General features: G+C 40.3%; 1 protein-coding gene across 2 annotated transcripts in view; it reads left to right on the top strand.

Annotated features, from left to right (window-relative positions):
* The first annotated feature begins 909 nt into the window (after positions 1–909).
* The window catches only part of LOC136867409 (kelch-like protein diablo), a 106,788-nt gene continuing 85,512 nt past the window's right edge, over positions 910–22,185 (top strand). The window contains exons 1-3 of one of the 2 annotated variants that reach the window (XM_067144617.2): positions 910–1,023; positions 6,280–6,394; positions 14,756–15,058. In XM_067144617.2, the coding sequence (XP_067000718.2) occupies positions 6,284–6,394; positions 14,756–15,058 (414 nt within the window). In that variant the 5' untranslated portion in view covers positions 910–1,023; positions 6,280–6,283. Of the gene's footprint in view, positions 1,024–1,492; positions 1,963–6,279; positions 6,395–14,755; positions 15,059–22,185 lie in introns of those variants that run through there. The other variant, XM_067144609.2, reaches the window with a different exon arrangement.

The raw sequence follows: 22,185 nt of genomic DNA, 5'->3' as shown, positions 1-22,185 counted from the left end.
TCGAGGAAAGAGCTAGCTTGCCACATCGACTCTCGTTCATTCGTTTGGCTCTGGAACTGGGTGGTGTTTTTCCCAACACTCTCCTCTTCATATTCAGACAACACACCACACTGCCAATCACCACAGAAACACGCAATAGTGATTACATCCCTCCACATAGGGTTAGCGTGAGGAAGGGCATCCGGCCGTAAAAATGCCAACTCCACATGTGCGAAGCAGTTCGCACCCACGACCCAACAATTGTTGGAAAAGAGGTAGAAGAAGAAGTAGTAGTGTAATCATGTAAAAAGTGCCAATATATCGAACATATACGTCTCCTCCCGTGTAATCGTTCTTGAAAAAAGTTAGAAGACCGAGCTCGATAGCTGCAGTCGCTTAAGTGCGGCCAGTATCCAGTATTCGGGAGATAGTAGGTTCGAACCCCACTGTCGGCAGCCCTGAAAATGGTTTTCCGTGGTTTCCCATTTTCACACCAGGCAAATGCTGGGGCTGTACCTTAATTAAGGCCACGGCCGCTTCCTTCCCACTCCTAGCCCTTTCCTGTCCCATCGTCGCCATAAGACCTATCTGTGTCGGTGCGACGTAAAGCAACTAGCAAAAAAAAAAAAAAAGTTAGAAGAGTGTTTGACATACTGTATGCAAAAAAAAAAAAAAAAAAAAAAAAAAACAGTACGTAGTAAGAGATGCTATACGTGGTTATATGTACATTTGTGCTGATAGTATTTGCCAATGTTTTCGTTAAATATCGCATTTAATCAGTATGTTTCCTACGCTGCATTATTGAATGAAAGAATCTGTTTTTCCGAGTGGAACGAGCAACTTTCTGTATTTCCAGTCGAAACAGCATGTTCTGAGGACATCTGCTGAGTGAAATGTAAACTACGTGAACAGGAATGGGGTCTCGTCTCATGCTCAACTCGAACATAGGCTACGTCTCGTACGGTGCATTTAATCTTGAAAGACATCATTTTAAGAAGAATGGAACTTAGGCAAAGTAATATTAGATGTCATCCATTAATACCGGTGCTGTATATTTGTGATACGTTTCTTCGCTACTGTATATAAAGCTTTATCATTGAATTATTTGCCAATGCACATATTAATTATGAATTTGTTTTATTCCAAGAGTAGCGTAAGAACATGGGGATTTGACCATGGTTTACGGCCGGTTGCCCTTCCTGACGCCAACCCTATATGTATGGATGTAATTACTAATGCGTATATCTGTGGTGGTCGGTACTGTAGTGTGTTGTCTGAATACATCCAGTCCCCGGGCCAGAAAAAATAATCAGACGCGACTAAAATCCCCGACCCGGTCGGGAATTGAACCCGGGACCCTCTGAACTGAAGGTCTCACCGCTGACTATTCAGCCAATGAGTCGGACAATTATGAGATGGGAACGTTCTATATCAAAGGGTAGAGAGTATTTTTACTTTTCTCTATTGGTGACCCTTACTGTTCTGGACAAATGATTGTCGTTAGCCGCCTGTTAGTTTACTCAATGTAACCGAGGTTGGCTTTAGATACTTTTTGGATATTTTATGACCTTGCAAATTTATTGTGGTCTGCAGATTCATTTACAATATATGTTGAATTAAAAGTTTCCCTTGATCATTTGGAGTTTATACTGTTTTCTATATTTATTATAGCATTTTTCTCGTATTTAATGCCTTTCTGAGGTTAAGTGCTGTCAGTGTTGTCAGACGGTGGTTGCGTAGTCTAGATATAGGTTGTGTGGCAAATTGAGTGTGACAAGACAAACCACATAGTTAGGTCATTTGTTTAAAATTCATTATGTGTAAAACTATAAAATACAGTGATCATATTCTTCCAACACATCTTTTACAAGATCTTGCTGAAATGCAGAGCACAGGGACTTTGTGTGATGTGACTTTAGTTGTAGATAGCAAAGAAATCGAAGCACATAAGGCTGTGTTGGCTGCAGCGTCGCCTTACTTCAGGTAAAATTAGTGTTGTTACATAAGTAGAAGCGTTCATGATTTCAAAATACCTCCAAAACCCCTTAAATACAACTGTTCACTCCCTAAGTTAAAACTATAACATTTTTGTTTCTTCATCATGCCCTCTGAAGGTAATTTGAAACCAATTCTTCAGCGCCAAAATGATGTCCTGTATTTTGACTGAAAGAAGTTGTCATTTCTTGATGTACGTTCGTGAAACATACTTGTATGCTTGGGAAGAGCTCCATAAACTAAGGCAAAATCTATTGTAATTCACTAAGTGAAGCTGATTACTTGGTTAACTACAGTATCTTAAGACATATTCAAACAGGGCAAGTTGGCCGTGCGGTTACGGGCGCGCATCTGTGAGCTTGCATCTGGAAGATAGTGTCGGCAGCCCTGAAGATAGTTTTTTGTGGTTTCCTATTTTCACACCAGGCAAATGCTGGGGCTATGGACGCCTTCTTCCCATTGCTAGGCCTTTTCTATCCCATCGTTGCCATAAGACCTATCTGTGTCGGTGCGACGTAAAGCAGATTGTAAAGACATAATAAATACTGTGTCTCTTCATATATAGATGACATAAATCTTGACTTTATAAAGCACATGTCTCATGATATTCCCAGCAACCTGCTGTTGTATATGCTGAGCATCCAAAAACTACCATTGAAACTTTCAGCATGTACGCTGTCATCATTTAGGTGCAGGATAGCACTTAAAATTTTCCTCTTATAGGAAGGAATCCCACTCCTGTGAACCATATGTCCTTTTTGTAAAGGATTTGTCCCAATGAAGCAGGTGGTTGAGTCATGGATTCAATTGTATTGGAGGGTTAACTGATGAGAGACCACTATCTGTCTGATCCTGTGATGAAAATGATGATAGCTTTGTCCTGGGTAAAGTATTCTGGAGGTGAAATAGTCTCTGAGATTTCTGGCTGGAGGCTACTCAAGAAGGGGTGATTTTTAGGGATTTAAATAGCCTATTGACAATTTTTGAGTTGGAGTGTGGAATATTAGATGCTTGAATTCTTGCAGTAGTTTAGAGAATCTGAAAAGGGAAATAGATTGACTAAAATTAGATGTAGTTGGTATGTGAGATGGGCTGGCAGGAAGAGGAGGATTTCTGAGTAGGCCCTAGGCAATTACATAATTATTAACTTGAAATCCAGTTGGGAAAATTAAGGGGTTAATTTAATAATGGATTAAATAGGACAGAGGATTCTGTTGTAGAGTCCTTACAACTCTACCTTCACTGGGCATTGATGTAGTTAACAAAAAATAACTATATTATATATATGCTAGTTGTTTTATGTCACACCGACACAGATAGGTCTTATGGCGACGATGGGACAGGAAAGGCCTAGGAATGGGCAGGAAGCGGTCGTGGCCTTAATTAAGGTACAGCCCCAGCATTTGCCTGGTGTGAAAATGGGAAAACACGGAAAACCATCTTCAGGGCTGCCAACATTCGGGTTTGAACCCACTATCTCCCGGATGCGAGCTCACAGCTGAGCGCTCCTAACCGCACAGCCAACTCGCTCGGTACAAAAAAGAACTAAGGTAGGTGCACCTATGCCCTGTACCTATAGCTGATAGCCTAACTTAATATATTTAAAAAACGAGAATATCTCCGCTCATACTTAATTTCTTTTTGTATCCATTTGTGGTTTAAATGTTTCTCTTTGGCAGAAAAAAATGAGTTTGCAGTACTGTAGTCAAAGTACTGATTTAGATCTGCAAGTCCTTTTTGTGAAGGGGATCATCAGCAAACAAAGTTTGGAGGGAACCCTAGCATTTTTCATAAGGAAGTTAGTGCAAGTAAATAAGGTATTATAGGCTATTTTGTTTATTGAGTTCTGAAAGTTAAATCAATGTGTGATAGTACGTTTAATGAGTGTATATGAATTCTATATGGTGGCTAAAGTGAAAGTTATAAATTATGGATAGTCAGCCATTAGTACACCATAGTGGGGCCATATACCTATACCTGACACTTGTGTCAGCTTAGGGTGAAAACATTATTTTGGTCTTTTTCAAATTAGAAACATTCAGTTTATACTAGCTTTATACAGATATGCTGGCCATGATCGTTAAGACATCAAGTCTATATGATCTGACACCATGGTTAGCTGGTTTGAGTCCCATTGGTTGAAATAAATTTCACTATCAGAAAGTTGACAACAGGGTAGGAGAAGGGGTGGTATACAATTTCTAATGATCAGATTCCATGCAAATCACCTGGATTAAATTCCAAGCATCTCTGCAGTGCTCATATGGAGTGAGGGCATACGATGCTGTTAATGGTGATTTGTTCATTGTATGGGGACGGGAAGGCTTGAGCAAACCCCTTGGTGCTATTCAACAGGAGTAGGCTATGTGCCGGCACCATGTTTCACCGTCTCCTTTCCTGTTATCGTATCATTAATTTCAACTCAATAACTCCTCTGATTAGGTTGATGTCAGGAAGGGTATCCGGTTGTAAAAACTCGCTACAAAGATCCATCTCTCTTCATACCCGACCCCCGTAGAGAAACAGGACAAAGGTTGGATGACATACATATGTACATACCTACATATTATAAGTTATGAATTTCATTATGGTCCGTATTGACAATTGATCACTATCAAAGGGTAGGAAGGGGGCTGCCTGGCCGAGGTGGTAAAGGCGTGTTCGGTTCGCCCGGAAGGACGTGGGTTCGAATCCCTGTCAGGAAGTCATAAAATTTAAGAAACGAGATTTCCACTTCCGGAGGTGCATATGGCCCTGAGGTTCACTCAGCCTACACCAAAAATGAGTTCCAGGTTAATTCCTGGGGGCAAAGGCGGCCGGGTGTAGAGCTAACTACTCTACCCCATCACGTGCCGCAGTTAACAATGGTGGAAGCTTTTACCTTCCACTCCTCCAAGGGCCTTCATGGCCTGTACGGAGGTGACTTTGTCTTTGTTTGTAAAGGGTAGGAAGGGTCCACCTATTCAGTACTATTAGCTTGTATATTGTCTTATAAAACTGGGACTAGTTTTGACCCCATATATATTAGGTCATCTTCAGCCATGCTCCAATTGGAAGACATAAGCACACATATAACCAATAATAATATAAATATAATCGCCATCAACCACAACATTTTTGATGTGTTATTTAGTTTAAAGTGTGGATATGTCTTTCGGACATCATCAATGGTTTAAATTAAGGCTATAAATTGTGTCATATCAGTGTTTATATCATTATTGGTTATATGTGTGCTTATGTCTTCCAGTTGGAGCGTGGCTGAAGATGACACAATATATATGGGGTCGAAACTAGTCCCAGTTTTATAAGACAATATACAAGCTAATAGAATTGAATAGGTGGACTCTTCCTACCCTTTGATAGATACCTACATATTAGATAGATATATTTCTTTTAATATGATTCTCCAATAAGGGAACCTGAAGCTGACCCCATGTGTCAGGTACAGGCAGCTGATATGAGCCATAACCCAAAGCTGAAACAGCCGGGCTGAGTGGCTCAGACGGTTGAGATGCTGGCCTTTTGACCCCAAGGTGGCAGGTTTGATCCTAGCTCAGTCCGGTGGTATTCGAAGGTGCTCAAATACGTCAGCCTCATGTCAGTAGATTTACTGGCACGTAAAAGAACTCCTGCGGGACTAAATTCCGGCACCTCAGTGTCTCCAAAAACCGTAAAAGTAGTTAGTGGGACGTAAAGCATATAACATTATTAAAGCTGAAACATGGTGCGTATATTTTAACATTTTTGTCACACCTGTCTTTCAGGTGGTGATATAAAATGGACCCTCAACAAAGTACATTTTTAAAGTACCTACAGTCATCTATGGCTGCTGCATTGGATGAGGTGAAACAAGGAATGCCAGTAAATATGGCAGCTTCAAAGTAAGGGGTATTCTGTACAAGGCTAGGGGGCAAGTATCCTGCTTATAACATACAGGATATCTCTAAAGGGCGATTTATTGTTATATCATAGGCCTGCAGTATAATCTGTGTCAGCTATAGGTGCGAAAAGTGTCAGCTTTAGGAGATGAGGAAAAATAAGGTGTCGGCTACAGGTACGAAAACACACATTTTAAAAATTAATTTTGAGGGATAAGTATAGATTACATGACTATTTTATATGCATCTTGTTGGGCACAAAGAGTTCTATCTGATGGTACATAATGTGTGACTTGTTTAGCAAAGTTTTCTCCCTGGATTATGTAAAAAGTATTATTAAAGTGTCAGCTACTAGTGCATCTACCTTAGTTCTAATTATTTCTAATAAGTAAATGAGAGAATCTTCTTTTTCTTGTTTCTGTTTCAGGGCCATGTTTCTTGGAGGTATGAAGGAAGCAACGGAAAGGAAGATTGTAATGCATGGAATAGAATTCAGAATTCTGAAAGCTATAATTTACTTTTTGTACACAACAGAAATTGAGGTTTGTGAGAAGCTGTTATGTACTGTATGTTTTAAGTATGGTAGGTTCTTTTTAGTCCCAAAATATATATGTGTAGTACAAAGGGCACTAGGAAAGTTTTGCAATGTGAGTGAACGCTTTAGTCTTTTTCAAAATAATTTTCACCACACTCAATACACTTCTCTATACGTCGGAACCATACACTGAACCAACTCTGCCACTTTTCTTCGGTTACATTTTCACACTCTCGATCCCATGCTGCCAGAAGCTCCTCATCTGGTGCAAAACGTTGCCCTTTCAGCTTCATCTTCACTTCTGGGAAGAGTGCAAAGTCACATGGGGCAAGATCAGGACTGTATGGAGGCTGGTCAAGCACGGTCAACCCTGATCTGGCAAGAAAATCCATTGTTACATTAGCACGATATGTTGGAGCATTGTCGTGATGCAAGAGGCAAGTGTTGAGCCGTGACCTTGGATGGAGCTGCTTGAGAGCCTGGATGACCTGAGGCAGTCAAGTCTCACTGTACCACTTGGCAGTAACTGTCCTTTGTGTTTCTAGCACAACCCGAGTCAGGATGCCCTGTTTAATGAAGAATACTGCAATTATCCTTTTCTTTACTGACCTTGACTTTCGCACAGTCTCAGGAGTACCCTCATCTTCAAACAGCCACACCTTGTTCTGGGATTTTGTTGGGACATCGTAATAATAAAGCAAAATTTCCGTCACCTGTAACGATGCTATTGATGTTACGCAAAGTCCCATTTTCATACTGTTTTAGCATTTTTCGGCACCATTTTACTCGATGTGCCCTTTGTTCCTCTGAAAGTGAATGGGGCACCCAAAGGGAACAAACCTTTCTAACATGGAGATGGTCGTGTAGAATTGAATGAATAGCTGGTGCAGGGATGTGGAGGGTCTCTTCTACCTGCCGATATGTCAACCGCCTCTCTTGCTGTAACATTTTCCTCACAGCTTCAATGTTTTCTTCAGTCACTGATTCAGACGGTTGCCCTGAACGAGGATCGTCTTCAACGCCAAAATTTCCCCTTTGGAACTCTTTGTACCAGCGGAAAATTGTTGTCTGATGTGGACAGTCTTTCCCCAGCACAGGAGTCATTTCCTCCAGGCACTGGTCAACAGTTAATTCATGAGCAAAATTGTAGTGGATAATTGTTCGATATTCACCTTTAGACGACACTGACATCTTAATTGTTTTCAATCCCACTGCTTGGTAACAACTAGTGTGAAGGTTGCGCCTTGCTGTCTTTTAGACCGGTTTTCACCCCTCTTTTCATCTCTCACCATAACAGGGGTGTCTGGCCAACCATTTTTGCGTATTGCAAAACTTTCCTAGTGCCCTTTGTAATATACTGATTTTTATTGGACCCTCCCTGATTTTAAGGGAAGAGTCCAATCATAAAAGCTGTCAAACATTGTTGTTACCTGAATTCAAACTGCCCTAACATATTTGTTTTTGAAGCTTAAGCTTTAATTTAAGAATCAATTGATGAAAATTCCAGCCCATGACTTCCAATATTAGAGCCTTGGCTCCACGTGGAGTGACTGTCTTTTGTTTACTTCTCACAGCCTTAACACGGAGGATGTGGTTGGGGCGGTCGACAAGGCTGCCAAACTCTCTAGTTAAGAACTAAAATGAGGAGGCATAAACCCCCGGAAGGAGAGAAAAGAATGGAAGTTAAAATAATACAAGACTGTTTCGTGTTGTGTAAACACCATCTTGGTATGGTTAGGTTAGGGTAGGGCTGGGCAAGACCAGTGATACGTGGAACACCAAAGGGGGCATGGGGGCGTAAGTCCCCCAGGTTAGAGCCCCCAAGTGGCCCTTAGGCTTCTAGTATCCCCTGTGAAGAGACCATTGGTCTGGACTGGTTAGGGTTGGATTAGGGCAATAACAGTGCATTCATGCGGGCTAGTGGTGGAAAGTTGAATTTGGTATTGCTAATACTTTTGGCCATGGAGCATTCTATAGGGTCTAGTGGTGGAAAGCTGAATTACAACTTTTTGCCATACTTTTTCAAAACACACATGGTCCCAGGGCGATAAGAGGCATTCTATTTGGCCTGTGGTGATAACAGAACATTGTATGTTCAATTCAACACGTTCCTATGTATATGAGTTCTGTTTGTTTGCACTTTTATTCTGCCCGAGTTGGTAATAGAATCTGGTGAATCTAGTGAACAACAATAATCAAGATGAGACCAAACTGTTTTAATCGACCTCTCGGTCAAAGATTAAGGAGAAAAAATACCCAAATAGGTCCTTCTTCTCAGAACCCTCAAGTTCGTAAGATTGGACCATGAATACAAATTTACCAACTCAACGTTGAAGGTATATGCAGAGCAAAATGTGAATATCCATCCAAAAGCTTGAAGAATCATCGAATTGACGTCATCTTACTGCAAGAAACCCGTGCTGAAGATGACTTACAGCTTTACAGCAGAGGAAAGATTCCAGGGTTTAAGCCTGTGGCTACAAACAATCATCCCAAATATGGATTAGAAACCTATATAAGAAATAACACAGCAACCACGAGTCCTGCCATCAACTTCAGATGACAGTGTCTTTACAGCAACAGTTAAGTTGGCTAACCTGACTCTAATCAACTTATACAAACCACCAGGATTCATCTGACCTTCTCCACCCTTACCCTCACTAAACAGCCAAGCATCATCGCTAGAGACTTCAATAGCCATCATACTCTCTGGGGATATCAAGAGTGTGATGAAAATGTACAAAAACTTGTTAACTGGGTGGATACAGGAAACCTCATACTCATTTATGATGCTAAAGATAAGGCAACTTTTATCTCTGCATGATGGAATCATGGCTATATACCTAACCTGTGCTCCATTACACAGTCTCCAAATGTTGCGAATGAGGTGTGTCTCACAGTACTAGCCAGGTTCCCTCACATCCAGCACCGGCCAGTAATTCTCCAGACAGGTCTGTTCATACCCATTATCCTCTCCTACCTGAAACCACGATGGAACTTCAACAAAGCAAATTGGACAGAATTTTCAAAGCAGACTGACTCCATTATAAGATTGATAAAACCCACTTTCAACAACTACAGCAGATTTATTGGTACACTAAAAGGTGCAGCAAAATGATGCATACCTTGAGGTTACTGCAAAGAGTACATCCCTGGCTGGAATGATGACAGCGAAAAGCTTCTCAAGGAATATGAATAGTGATCCTGTAACTGCGTCTATCCCTCTACAATCACTAAATGAAAACATACGAAACAAATGGCAAGAAACCATAGAATCCTTGGACCATACTCACTCCAGCAGAAAGGTGTGGTCCTTAATCCGGAAACTGGATACAGCAAAAAATACCATCAGGCAAAAATGTAACAAAGATGATATGACCAAACATATAATCACTACCTCCAAGTCAAGAAAGGAAATACATTTTTAAGAGAAGTCAGACAACAATTGAATAAAAGTAAAAGGTCAGCTCCACAATCATCTACGTTCTCTGCCCCATTTCAACTAAAAGAGACTATAGAAGCTGTGAAGTGCATGAAACCTGGAAAGGCAGCAGGTGTTGACGCATTTACCCCAAATTTCTGTTACACTGTGGTCCAGCTACTGTCAGATGGTTGAACACCTTCTTTTCCAACATTGTAGAAACAGGTTATCTGCCTCCACTATTCAAGAAAACCAAGATCATTGCTATACTAAAGCCAAACAAAAACCCTTCAAAAGTTGAAAACTACCACCCCATTGCACTCCTTAGTGTCACGTTCAAGTTACTAGAGAGACTGATTCACAATAGAATCTCCTCAGCCGTCAACAAGGTTGTCCCTATAGAACAAGCTGGATTTAGACCAGGAAGAGGCTGTAAGGAACAGGTGCTAGCAGTAGCAACTCATATCAAAAATGACTTTGAGAAGAAGTTGATAAGCCTGGGTGTTTTCTTAGATCTAACTGCTGTTTATGATACCGTTTGGCATGACAAACTGCTGCTCAAATTCATTAGTGTCATCCCTTGTCGGAAACTAACCACTCTAATAGACAGTATGCTGAGCAATAGGTATTTTCAAGTGTTTTCAGAAAACTCTACAAGTAGGGTGCGAAAACTAAATGACGGGGACTCCCACAGGGATCTGTGCTGGCTCCACTACTTTTTAATTTGTACACATACGATCTTCCAAATACCAAGTCCAAGAAATCTATTTACGTTGATGATATTGCCTTGATAGCCCACGATCAAAGCTTCCCCTAAACTGAAGCAACATTAACATCAGATCTAAAGATATTGGATGAATACTTCAAACATAATTCTCTTTGACTGAATCCTCAAAAGACTGTTGTATCAACTTTCCATCTGCGGAACAAACATGCAAATTACAATCCTACAGTCAGTTTCAGAGATGAGATTCTCCAATACTGCAGTAACCCTAAATACCGTGGACAGATCACTGACATACAAAATGCATCTCAAGAATGTAGCAGCTAAAATTAAACCCGGAACAACATATTACAGAAGTTAACAGCGGCCACCTGGTGTGCCAATGCATCAGTCCTTAGATCCACAGCTCTGGCTCTTTTGTACTCACAATGTTAAAATTTGGGTAAAAGTTCAACCTTTTCAATACAATGCGTGTTGTACAGGAATGTTATTTACAACATATTTTATTTTAGGTACCGGTTTTGACACCTGTACATGGTGTCATCATGAGAATAAAATTACAACCAAGCAAAAGAACATACTGGAATTGTCTTTACAATGTATGCAAATGACACAACACATGTTATAAAATCACATACTAGGTTAAAATAATATGAAATATGTAGTACGTTTTCTCTTTACAGCGCATTATAGCGTAATAGTCTTGTATGGTTTTGTGTAATTTAAATCACTGGTAATGGAACCAAGATGTAGTTAAATATAAAGTTAAAAGTCAGATGTACAAAAAAACTTGAAGAACACGATTTAAACATGCTCATCCAGATTTTAATTCCTTCACGCCTATGGGGACTGAACTTTCACTTGAACGGTAACCGGAGTGTCACTATTCATCTCAGCAATCCCGATAACTATGCATTCAACGCTAATATTGGCTATTTTTGATTATTTTTATATTGAACTCCCATCCCTAGGGGCACTAGGGGTGTCTACCCCCACAGTATTTGTTTCCAGATACAGTAGTAAGTCATATGTGAACCAAGTTTGGTTATAAGGTATACCAGAACATACTCACATACATCCATAACCTCAGTTATTTTTGCATTCATTTTCACCCCTTCTCAACCTCCATTCCCAGTGCGGCTGAAGTATGACTTAACCGGCATCCAGATTGTCAAAGTTCAACTCAGTATTGTCGAAAACTATGCATTCAACATTCATATTAGTCTCTTTTGATTATTTTTATATTTCACCCATCCCTATAGGGGTGCTTATTGTGTTTTACCCCCACAGTAGTACTTCAGATAGTAAGTCATAAGTGTACCAAGTTCAGTTGAGAGCCATTCTGGAATGTACACATAAATAACAGTAATCTTGGTAATTTTGGATATTTTCTCCTTCACCCTTTCTCAACCCTCATGCCGATGGGAACTGAACTTGGACTTAAACAACAACCGGATTGCCGATATTCATCTCATTGACCTCAGAAACTATGGATTCTACATTAATATTGGTCGTTTTTAAAATTTCAGCCCCCTTTCCACCACCACCCGTAAAGGGTGTCATACCCCACAGTTTTCTTTCCCAAATAATAAGTCATATGTGTACTATGTTTGGTTGAGGGCTATGCTGGAACATGCACACTTACATCCATAATCTTGGTCATTTTCAACATTTCTTTTTCACCCTTTCTAACCCCCATCCCGATAGGAAATGAACTTTGATTTAAATGGCATCCAGAGTGTCACAGTTCATCTCAGCTACCCCAAAAACTATGGAATCAACACTAATATCGGTCATTTTTGAATATTTTTACATTTCACCCCATTCTGTTAGGGGTGCTAAGGGTTTATTGCCCCTACAGTAATTTTTCCAGACAGTTATATGAGTATCAAGTTTGGTTACTGAGGTCGATAGCTGTAGTCGCTTAAGTGCGGCCAGTGTCCAGTAATTGGGAGATAGTGGGTTCGAGCCCCACTGTCGGCAGCCCTGAAAATGGTTTTCCGTGGTTTCCCATTTTCACGCCAGGCAAATGCCGGGGTTGTATCTTAATTAAGGCCATGGCCGCTTCCTTCCAATTCCTAGGCCTTTCCTATCCCATCTTCGCCATAAGACATATCTGTGTCGTGCGACATAAAGCAAATAGCAAAAAAAAAAAAAAAAATAATAAAAAAAGATAGCAAGTTTGGTTAAGAGCTATGCTGGAACAGACACACATTCATCCGCAATCTCTGTTATTTCCTACATTTTCTCTTTTAACCCTCTTCACCCACTGTGCTGATGGGCACCAAACTTGGACTTAAACAACATCCAGAGTGTCACTTTTCATATCAGTAACCTCGAAAACTATGGATTCTATATTAATAGTGGTCGTTCTGTATTGTATTTTTATATTTCACCCCATTCTGCCTCCACTCCTAGGGATGCTAAGACCGGGCGAGTTGGCCGTGCGCGTAGAGGCGCGCGGCTGTGAGCTTGCATCCGGGAGATAGTAGGTTCAAATCCCACTATCGACAGCCCTGAAAATGGTTTTCCGTGGTTTCCCATTTTCACACCAGGCAACTGCTGGGGCTGTACCTTAATTAAGGCCATGGCCGCTTCCTTCCAACTCCTAGGCCTTTCCTATCCCATCGTCGCCATAAGACCTATCTGTGTCGGTGCAGCGTAAGGCCCCTAGCAAAAAAAAAAAAAAAAAAAGGGATGCTAAGGGTGTCTTACCCCCACAGTAATTTTTTCCAGATAGCTAAGTCATATTATGTGTGCCAAGTGTGGTTGACAGCTATGCTGGAATATACACACACATAAGTCCATAATCTCAGTCATTTTTGGACATTTTCTTTTTAAGCCCTTCTCACCCCTATTAGATTGGGGCTGAACATTGATTAAATGGCATCCAGAGTGTCACTGTTCATCTCAGCAACCCTGAAAACTATGGATTTTTTTATTTTATATGTCATCCCTACCCACTCCTATCCATAGGAGTGCTAGTGGTGGCTTACCCCCACAGTGTTTGTCTCCAGATAATAAGTCATAAGTGTACCAAGTGTGGTTGAAATTTCTCCAGTGGTTTAGGAGATGATGTTGAAATTATACTCTTAGCCTACATATATTATATTATATTATATTATATTATATTATATTATATTATATTATATTATATTATATTATATTATATTATATTATATTATATTATATTATATTATATTATATTAACAGGTGCAGTAATGAACCTCCTAGCAAGACAGGTACTTTATAAAAAATGGCAACATGTTCCCATCCTAATATTCACCAGACTATCGTGATACAGCATAAGTTGCTGTTGCCTAGCGACAATCTGTCCATCAAGTTGATCCAGTCTTGGTGCAGCTTTACAATGAAATGGCGTATGGCTTTTAGTGCCAGGAGTGTCCGAAGACAAGTTCGGCTCGCCAGATGCAGGTCTTTTGATTTGACTCCTGTAGGCGACCTGCGCTTCGTGATGAGGATGAAATGATGATGAAGACGACACATACACCCAGCCCCCGTGCCAGCGAAATTAACCAATGATGGTTAAAATTCCCGACCCTGCCGGGAATCGAACCTGGGACCCCTGTGACCAAAGGCCAGCACGCTAACCATTTAGCCATGGAGCCGGATGGCTTTGCAATGAATTCATTACATAAAATTACTCATCATAAAAGAAACTACCTATCGGATTTCTCTCAAATCACTTCCTAAACCATCCCAGGAGTAATTAGAACAAATTGTGAAATTTTCAGCAAAATTGGTTCTCTAGTTTTGAGTCCATGCGAGACAAACATAGTTTCACTTTTATGTACAGTATATATAGATAAAAGTAATTGTACTTCTGGGGGCAGGATGGTGGGTTCCAGGACATCGCAATGAACACATCTCTCAAGTAAGATTTCCATAAATACCACATTCTAATAATATCACTAAGTTTGGAAGTCACTGGCTGGAATTTTCCCCAGTTTAGTAATGTATGATGTATTAAGAGTAATATGAAGAAAACATGAAAATTCTTGTTAGAGCTTATAGAATCATTCTATATAAGTGTCTTAGAACCCCCTTAAAAATAAAACTCCTTCCTTATTGCTTGTAATGAGCTAGAAATGTTATAGCTGATTTCCTTGGTCCCTTTATTGTTACTGTTAGTGTTCTGGTTGACTTTACCTATTTTAACCTGATTGCCATGCTTATATGATCATATGGTTTTGAATTTTAAGGTTTCAGAGGAGAATGTATTTGCCCTCTTAGAAGTGTCCGACTTGCTCCAAATTCTTGCACTTCGAGCTGTATGTTCAACTTTTCTGGAGAGTACACTGAATGCTACAAATTGCCTGTCTGTGTACACACTCGCTGGTCCTCGTGGTTACCATGACTTGGAGCATGCAGCATTCCGATACATTCTTCGGAACTTCTCAGCTGTCATGGCAGAGGAAGAGTTCTTACATGCACCTCTGGAGGTTCTTGCTACTGTACTAGAGTCAAGGTTATTAAATGTGAAAGATGAAGGTGAAGTTCTGCAGGTGAGCTCTGTTATACTACCATTACGACTACTACTACTACTACTACTACTACTACTACTACTACTACTACTACTACTACTACTACTACTACTACTACTACTACTACATTTTTTGTGTATATCTCGCAATCACATATATCTCAAATTTCAAATTTTGTTGTGGATTTAAGGGTGAAAAATTATCTCCACATACATCTTGCATAGATTGATCTTCAGGTGTCAATATTAATTCGATGAATATGCGCCCTGTGTCCTGCATGGTCGTACATTGTTCAAAGTCTGTCTCCCCTTGTTTTGATGAAAGGCTGGTAGGAGGTCGTAGGTATTTGTAGTATTGCATGATAATAGGATATGTTCTACCCTGATGAACTACATTGAATGTGTCTGTTGTTAGACTGTCTGCAGTTTCAGTATAACACAATATGTGCTTGGCATGAGGTGTAAAATCTGGTGTTATGTAGTTTCTTATTATCAATTTTCTCATCAGCATAACTGTCCTTGATGGTGAGTTATAGAGAATCGCTCTGGTTTTACACCAAGTTTTGACCTTCAAGTGATTAAATTCTCAGAGAAACATGATGATTTTATCACAGGCCGAGAAAGGGTAGAGGAGTGTATTCAGCTGAAACTAGAAACCACCATACATTTTTTTTCGTATTTGCTTTACGCCGCACCGACACAAATAGGTCTTATGGCAACGATGGGATAGGAAAGGTGTAGGAGTTGGAAGGAAGCAGCTATGGCCTTAATTAAGGTACAGCCCCAGCATTTGCCACAGAAAACGATCTTCAGGGCTGCCGACAGTGGGATTCGAACCCACTATCTCCCAGATGCAAGCTCACAGCCGCCCGCCCCTAACCGCATGGCCAACTCACCCGGTCCAGCATACTTTTATACGTTAATATTATAACATGTTACAGAACATAATGAAATCTATACTGTGTATAAAATGGATGGGGTGTGTGTGTATGGGGGGGGGGGGGGTAAGTCACCCTTAGCACCCATAGAGGTGGAGGTGGGGAAGGGATGACATATAAAAATAACAAAAAATAGTGTCGAATCCACAGTTTTCGGGGCCACTGAGATGAATAGAAACACTCCCAATGTCCTTGTAAGTCGCAGTTCAGTCCCCATCGACATGGGGATGAGAAGGTGTGAAAAAGAAAATGTCCGAAATGACTGAGATAATGGAGGTATGTGTGTACAAGGGTTGGGGCATAAGTCACTGCACCTATTCTGTTCCCTCGTATTTGCATGGTGCTACCATACAATGGTCATGTATCCTGGAAAGTACGACACTCGTAGTACATGGACACAGCACGAGATGATGATGCGTTGGACAGGTACCATGCACAGGGCAATGAGACTGCAGTAGTGAGTCAGGCTCCATGCAGAATGGATGTGATGAGGTAATTTCAGCGATAGGGGGTGGGAAATACTGGAAAACCGCCATACCCGCCGGATCTGTCTCCGTGCAATTTTGACCTCATCCCCAAAGTGAAAGGGCTATTGCATGGGATGTGGTTTGGGACACGAGAGGACATTGTCAGTACTGTGAAACATGAGATTGCAAAATTCACACATGGCGAGATGACTGGTATCCGACATCACTGTCAACGTGCTGTAGACAATCTAGAGGACTACTTTTAGGGTTTACTGTAAAAATTACTGTATTCTGTGAGGATAAACAGTATGTATCACAAGCATTTCAAGGCTGACAGTCTCCTTGTTTTATATCTTACACCCGGTAAACCTACTCTGCATTATCCATATATTCCACAGCACCTTACGCTCCCCATTTCCATTTGTCTGGTAGATCCTGCATTTGTGCAAAAAAAAAAAAAAAAGTAGTTGCCATGATTTATGGCCCAACCCCCATGTGTTCCAGTATAGCTCCCAACCAAACTTAGTACACATATGACTTGCTATCTGGAAAAAAATACTGTGGGGTAAGACACCCCTAGGATCTGTAGGGGAGGGGATAAAATGTAAAAATAATCTAAAAGGACTGACATTAGTTTTGAATCCATAGTTTTTGGAGTTGCTGAGATAAACTGACACACGCTGGATTGTGTTTAACTCAAAGTTCAGCCCCAGTCAGAATGCAGGTTGATACAGAGTGAAAAATAATGTCCAAAATGACCAAGATTATGGATGTACTGTATGTGTGTATGTTCCAGTATATCTCTCAACCGAACACATATGACTTACTACCTGGAAAAATACTGTGGGGATAAGGCACCCTAAGCACCCCTAGGGGTGAGGATAAGGAGGGGGTGACATGTAAAAATAATCAAAAACTACCAACATTAGTGTTGAATTCATAGATTTCTGTGTTGCTGAAATGAATTGTAACACTTCGGATGCTGTTAAAGTCCAAGAAGAAATGAAATGAAAAAGAATGTCCAAAATGATTGGGATTATGAATATATGTGTGTATGTGCCAGTATAGCTCTCAACCAAACGTAGTACACATACGACTTACTATCTAGAAAGAAATACGGTAGTGGTAAGACACTCCTAGCATGCATAGGGGAGGGGGTGACATGTAAAAATAATCTAAAACGACCAAGTTCAAACTCCATCAATATCGGGGTCGCTAGGCTGATTGGTGGCAGTCTCCGTGACAATTGGAATCGTGTACTTCATATCTATAGCACGACGTGTAAATACATACAGTTATAACTTTTATTATTTATTTGAAAAGATTAACTACCTCTCAGACAATCTGGGCTGACACAAGGACAAATTTTAATGCAAAACTAAATCATCTCAAACTAAAACTTTAAAATAACAGCAATAACTACCGGGCGAGTTGGCCATGAGGTTAGGAGCGTGCAGCTGTGAGCTTGCATCCGGCAGATAGTGGATTAGAACCCCACTGTCGGCAGCCCTGAAGATGGTTTTCCATGGCTGTACCTTAATTAAGGCCACAGCTGCTTCCTTCCCATTCCTAGGCCTTTCCTGTCCCATCGTCACCATTAGACTTATCTGTGTCAGTTCGACGTAAAGCAAAAAAAAAAAAAAAAAAAAAAAGCCAGCAATAACTCTAAACCTACAAAAGTGTTTGTAAAATATCAGTCAATGTTACAATAAAGAAATTACAAAAAATCACTAATCTCGCACCTTGATTTTAAAACTTAAATTTTTTGGAAAAATATCTACGAGATCTCTGTGAGTAAATATGGTACTGTATTTCTATGGACTGACAAGTTAAAAAAAGCACGTGCTTGGCACTCACTGCTGACTACTCATTGAGTAAACACTGAAATCTGACCATCCCTAAAAATAGAGAATGAGGTTTAAACAGCACGTATTGTAAAGAGCACACACAGTATTCTGCTCAGTAGAGTGTTAGTTAGGGATCTGTCATTCAGTAGGAAGTTAATAATAACTTGGCAGCATTCACTATAAATAGGTCAGATAACTCGTCTTGATATGCCTGCCGTTGTGACATTGTTTCACCTGCTCTTTTCAATAGTTTTATGAACATTTAATACTGGTACATAATAATTGATTTGTTCGTAATATAGTATATAACACTTATTTCCATATAATATTCACTGTGCTTTGACCATTCGGACATCTCTGTACCGTAACATTTTCTTGCCCGAGGTAATGCAACATACAGTTGGCCTTGACTGTTATCCATAACTGAAATATGTGATTTTCATCCTTCTTGATAACGTATTTGGTAATACGATTGCATGCAGCCATGTTTGATTGCTGCCTGTCAAGCCAGAGAGTATACACTTCCTCTAATCATGGACAAATTTTAAGATTACTCAAAGTTTACTGAACCTAGAGACTTATCAATGTGTGATGATTCACCGGCAGGTAACTCTGGAAAAAATAAAACAAAAATGAAGCAAATCGGTTCCGTACAACTTACAGATGGACTTGCCAAAGCTATTTTTAGTAAACTTTTTAACATATACTGTAGATGGCGTATGGCCTCCGGAGAAGCCTGATGCAGGTCTTTTGAGTTGATGCCTAATAGCAACCTGTACATCTGTGATGAATTATAATGGTGAAGACCAGCCCCAGAGCAGTCGGAATTAACCAGCGAAGGTTAAAATCCCCAACCTGTCCAGGAATCGATCCTGAGATCCCTTGGACCAAAGGCCAGCATGCTAATCTTTTAGCCTTGGAGCTGGATCATAGGAAATTAAGCCTGAAAATTTTGAGATTAAGGAAATTTTTCTGAATTGATAAAATGGTGACTATGGGAGCTGAAGGAGCTAGGGTCATTGGCAACAAAATTAGAAAGAAATAAACCAGTGAGATAGTGGAAGAGGTCAATGACCTCATTGTTCGATCCTTTAAAACTGCACTCCTCCTCCTCACAGCAAAAAGCCGATATCAGAGTAGTAGTAGCGACTGAACGGCTTTCAATTTTAGACTTCTGAGGTGCATATGAATAAAATGAAATTGCTTGGGTAGCCAAAGTGATTTTTTTTTTTTTTTGCTAGGGGCTTTACGTCGCACCGACATAGATAGGTCTTATGGCAACGATACGATAGGAAACGCCTAGGAGTTGGAAGAAAGCGGCCGTGGCCTTAATTAAGGTACAGCCCCAGCATTTGCCTGGTATGAAAATGGGAAACCACGGAAAACCATCTTCAGGGCTGCCGATAGTGGGATTCGAACCTACTATCTCCCGGATGCAAGCTCACAGCCGCGCGCCTCTACGCACACGGCCAACTCGCCCGGTTAAAGTGATTATAGAAGGGGTTAAATAGTAGATATGAACATAAGTGTATCTAGCATATGTCATGTTATACTGATTGTGTGGTGTGTTTGAGTCATCAGTCCATAGATTGATTTGATGCAGCTCTTCATGCCACCCTATCCTGTGCTAACCTTTTCATTTCTATGAAACTATTGCATCCACCATCTGGTCTAATCTGCTTGTCATATTCATACCTTGGTCTACCCCTACCGTTCTTACGCCTACACTTCTTTTAAAATCCAACTGAACAAGTCCTGGGTGTCTTAAGATGTGTCCTATCATTCTATCTCTTCTTCTTGTCAAATTTAGCCAAATCGATCTCCTCTCACCAATTCGATTCAGTATCTCTTCATTTGTGATTCGATCTATCCATCTTACCTTCAGCATTGTTCTGTGCCGGGCTGAGTGGCTCAGACAGTTGAAGCGCGCCTTCTGACCCCAACTTGGCAGGTTCGATCCTGGCTCAGTCCGGTGGTATTTGAAGGTGCTCAGATACGTTAGCCTCGTGTCGGTAGATTTACTGGCATGTAAAAGAACTCCTGCGGGACTAAATTCTGGCACCTCGGTGTCTCCGAAAACCGTAAAAGAGTAGTTAGTGGGACGTAAAGCAAATAACAGTATTATCATTCTTCTGTAACACCACATTTTGAAAGCTTCTATTCTTTCTGAGTTGGTTATCGTCCATGTTTCACTTCCATACAATGCCACACTCCAGATGAAAGTCTTCAGAAACATCTTCCTAATTCGTATATCAATGTTTGAAGTGAGCAAATTTCTTTTCTTAAGATAACTCTTCCTTGCTTGTGCAAGTCTGCATTTTATATCCTCCTTACTTCTGCCATCGTTAGTTATTTTACTCCCCAAGTAACAATATTCCTATTCTAATATTTCCTGCATCACCTGCCTTCGTCCAACTGCACTACATTACTTTTGTTTTGGACTTATTTATTTTCATCTTGTACTCCTTCCCAAAGACTGTTCATATCATTCAGCAACTTCTCGAGATCTTCTGCAGTTTTAGATAAAATAACAGTCATCATCATCATCATCATCATCATCATCATCATCATCATCATTATTTCCCTTTATCCAGCTGTAGCCAGGTAGGGGCAAATATGGTTCATCTCCACTTTCTTTGGTCTTTCCACCTCTTCTCCTCCTCCAAGACTGTGTCCCAGTTTAAGTTCTTTCTATAATACTGTGTTGGATTGTGTCCTTCATCTCAATCATGGTCGTCCACGGCCTTTCCTTCCTTGCATTTGCATTTCCATCACTTTTTTGGCATTCTTTCATCATTCATTCGCTTTATGTGCCCAAACCATTTTCTTCCTGGATTTTCTCATTCCTTATTTTGTCTCTTCTACTCTTCTGTATCATACTCTTCAAGTTCATTTCGGCTGCCTGTATTCAACTCATCCTTCTTCATCATTGTCCAAGTTTCTGCTCCGTAATGTGTTATGGGTATGTAATACATCTTGTACACAGTTTCCTTTGCTTCTATTGGCACATCTTTGTATCATAACATGTTTCTTACACTATGATAGAAACAGCTACCAGCTTGAATCCTCTTACTAATCTCAGCATCCAGTCGAGCATTCTCCATTCATTCACTCCCCAGGTATTTGAACGTCTCCACTACTTCCATGGGCTTGTCTGCAAGTCTAATTTTGAACCAACTTGTCCTGCCAACTTGTGTTTGCACGCAACTACAACATTCCTTGTACATTGCCATGATCATTTTTATTAATCCCTGTCCAATTCGTTTTTGCACCAGACTGTCCCAAACTTTGGTCCTGGGGACACTGTCATATGCTTTTTCAATGTCAATGAATGTTATCATCATATTATTTCCATACTCCCATTGCTTTTCCATTAGTTGTCTCATAATGAGAATGGGCTCTATTGTTGACCTTCCACTTCTGAAACTAAACTGATTTTCTTGTAACTTATCTGATTTTCAACCCTAAACCTTATCCTGCTTTCCAGTATCCTCTCCATTATCTTTGCAATATCAGAGTAATTCCCCTGTAGTTCTTCAATACTTTCTTATCGCCTTTCTTGAAAATTGGGATGATTATTTCCTTTTTGCCAATCCTCAGGGACCTCCTTATTCTCCCAGACAATCCTGAGAACTCGATATGTCCACTGCAGGCCTACAGCTCCAGCTGCCTTTATCATCTCCACTGAAATTTCATCTATTCCAGCAGATTTTCCTTCATCTTTCTTACTGCCATTTCAGTTTCATTCGTTGTAATTTCTTTATCCATTTCTTCATCAACTAATTGCCTTTCCTGGTCGTCCATTGAATGACTGTCATTAGTTCTCATGTTCAGCAACTTCTGAAAATACTCTCTCCATCTGTTTCTTATTTCTTCTGGCTTTGTTAATGCTGCCTT

Source organism: Anabrus simplex, chromosome 1, assembly GCF_040414725.1.
Source record: "Anabrus simplex isolate iqAnaSimp1 chromosome 1, ASM4041472v1, whole genome shotgun sequence".
Classification (NCBI taxonomy): Eukaryota; Metazoa; Arthropoda; class Insecta; order Orthoptera; family Tettigoniidae; genus Anabrus; species Anabrus simplex.
This window is presented reverse-complemented; position numbering and strand designations above follow the sequence as displayed.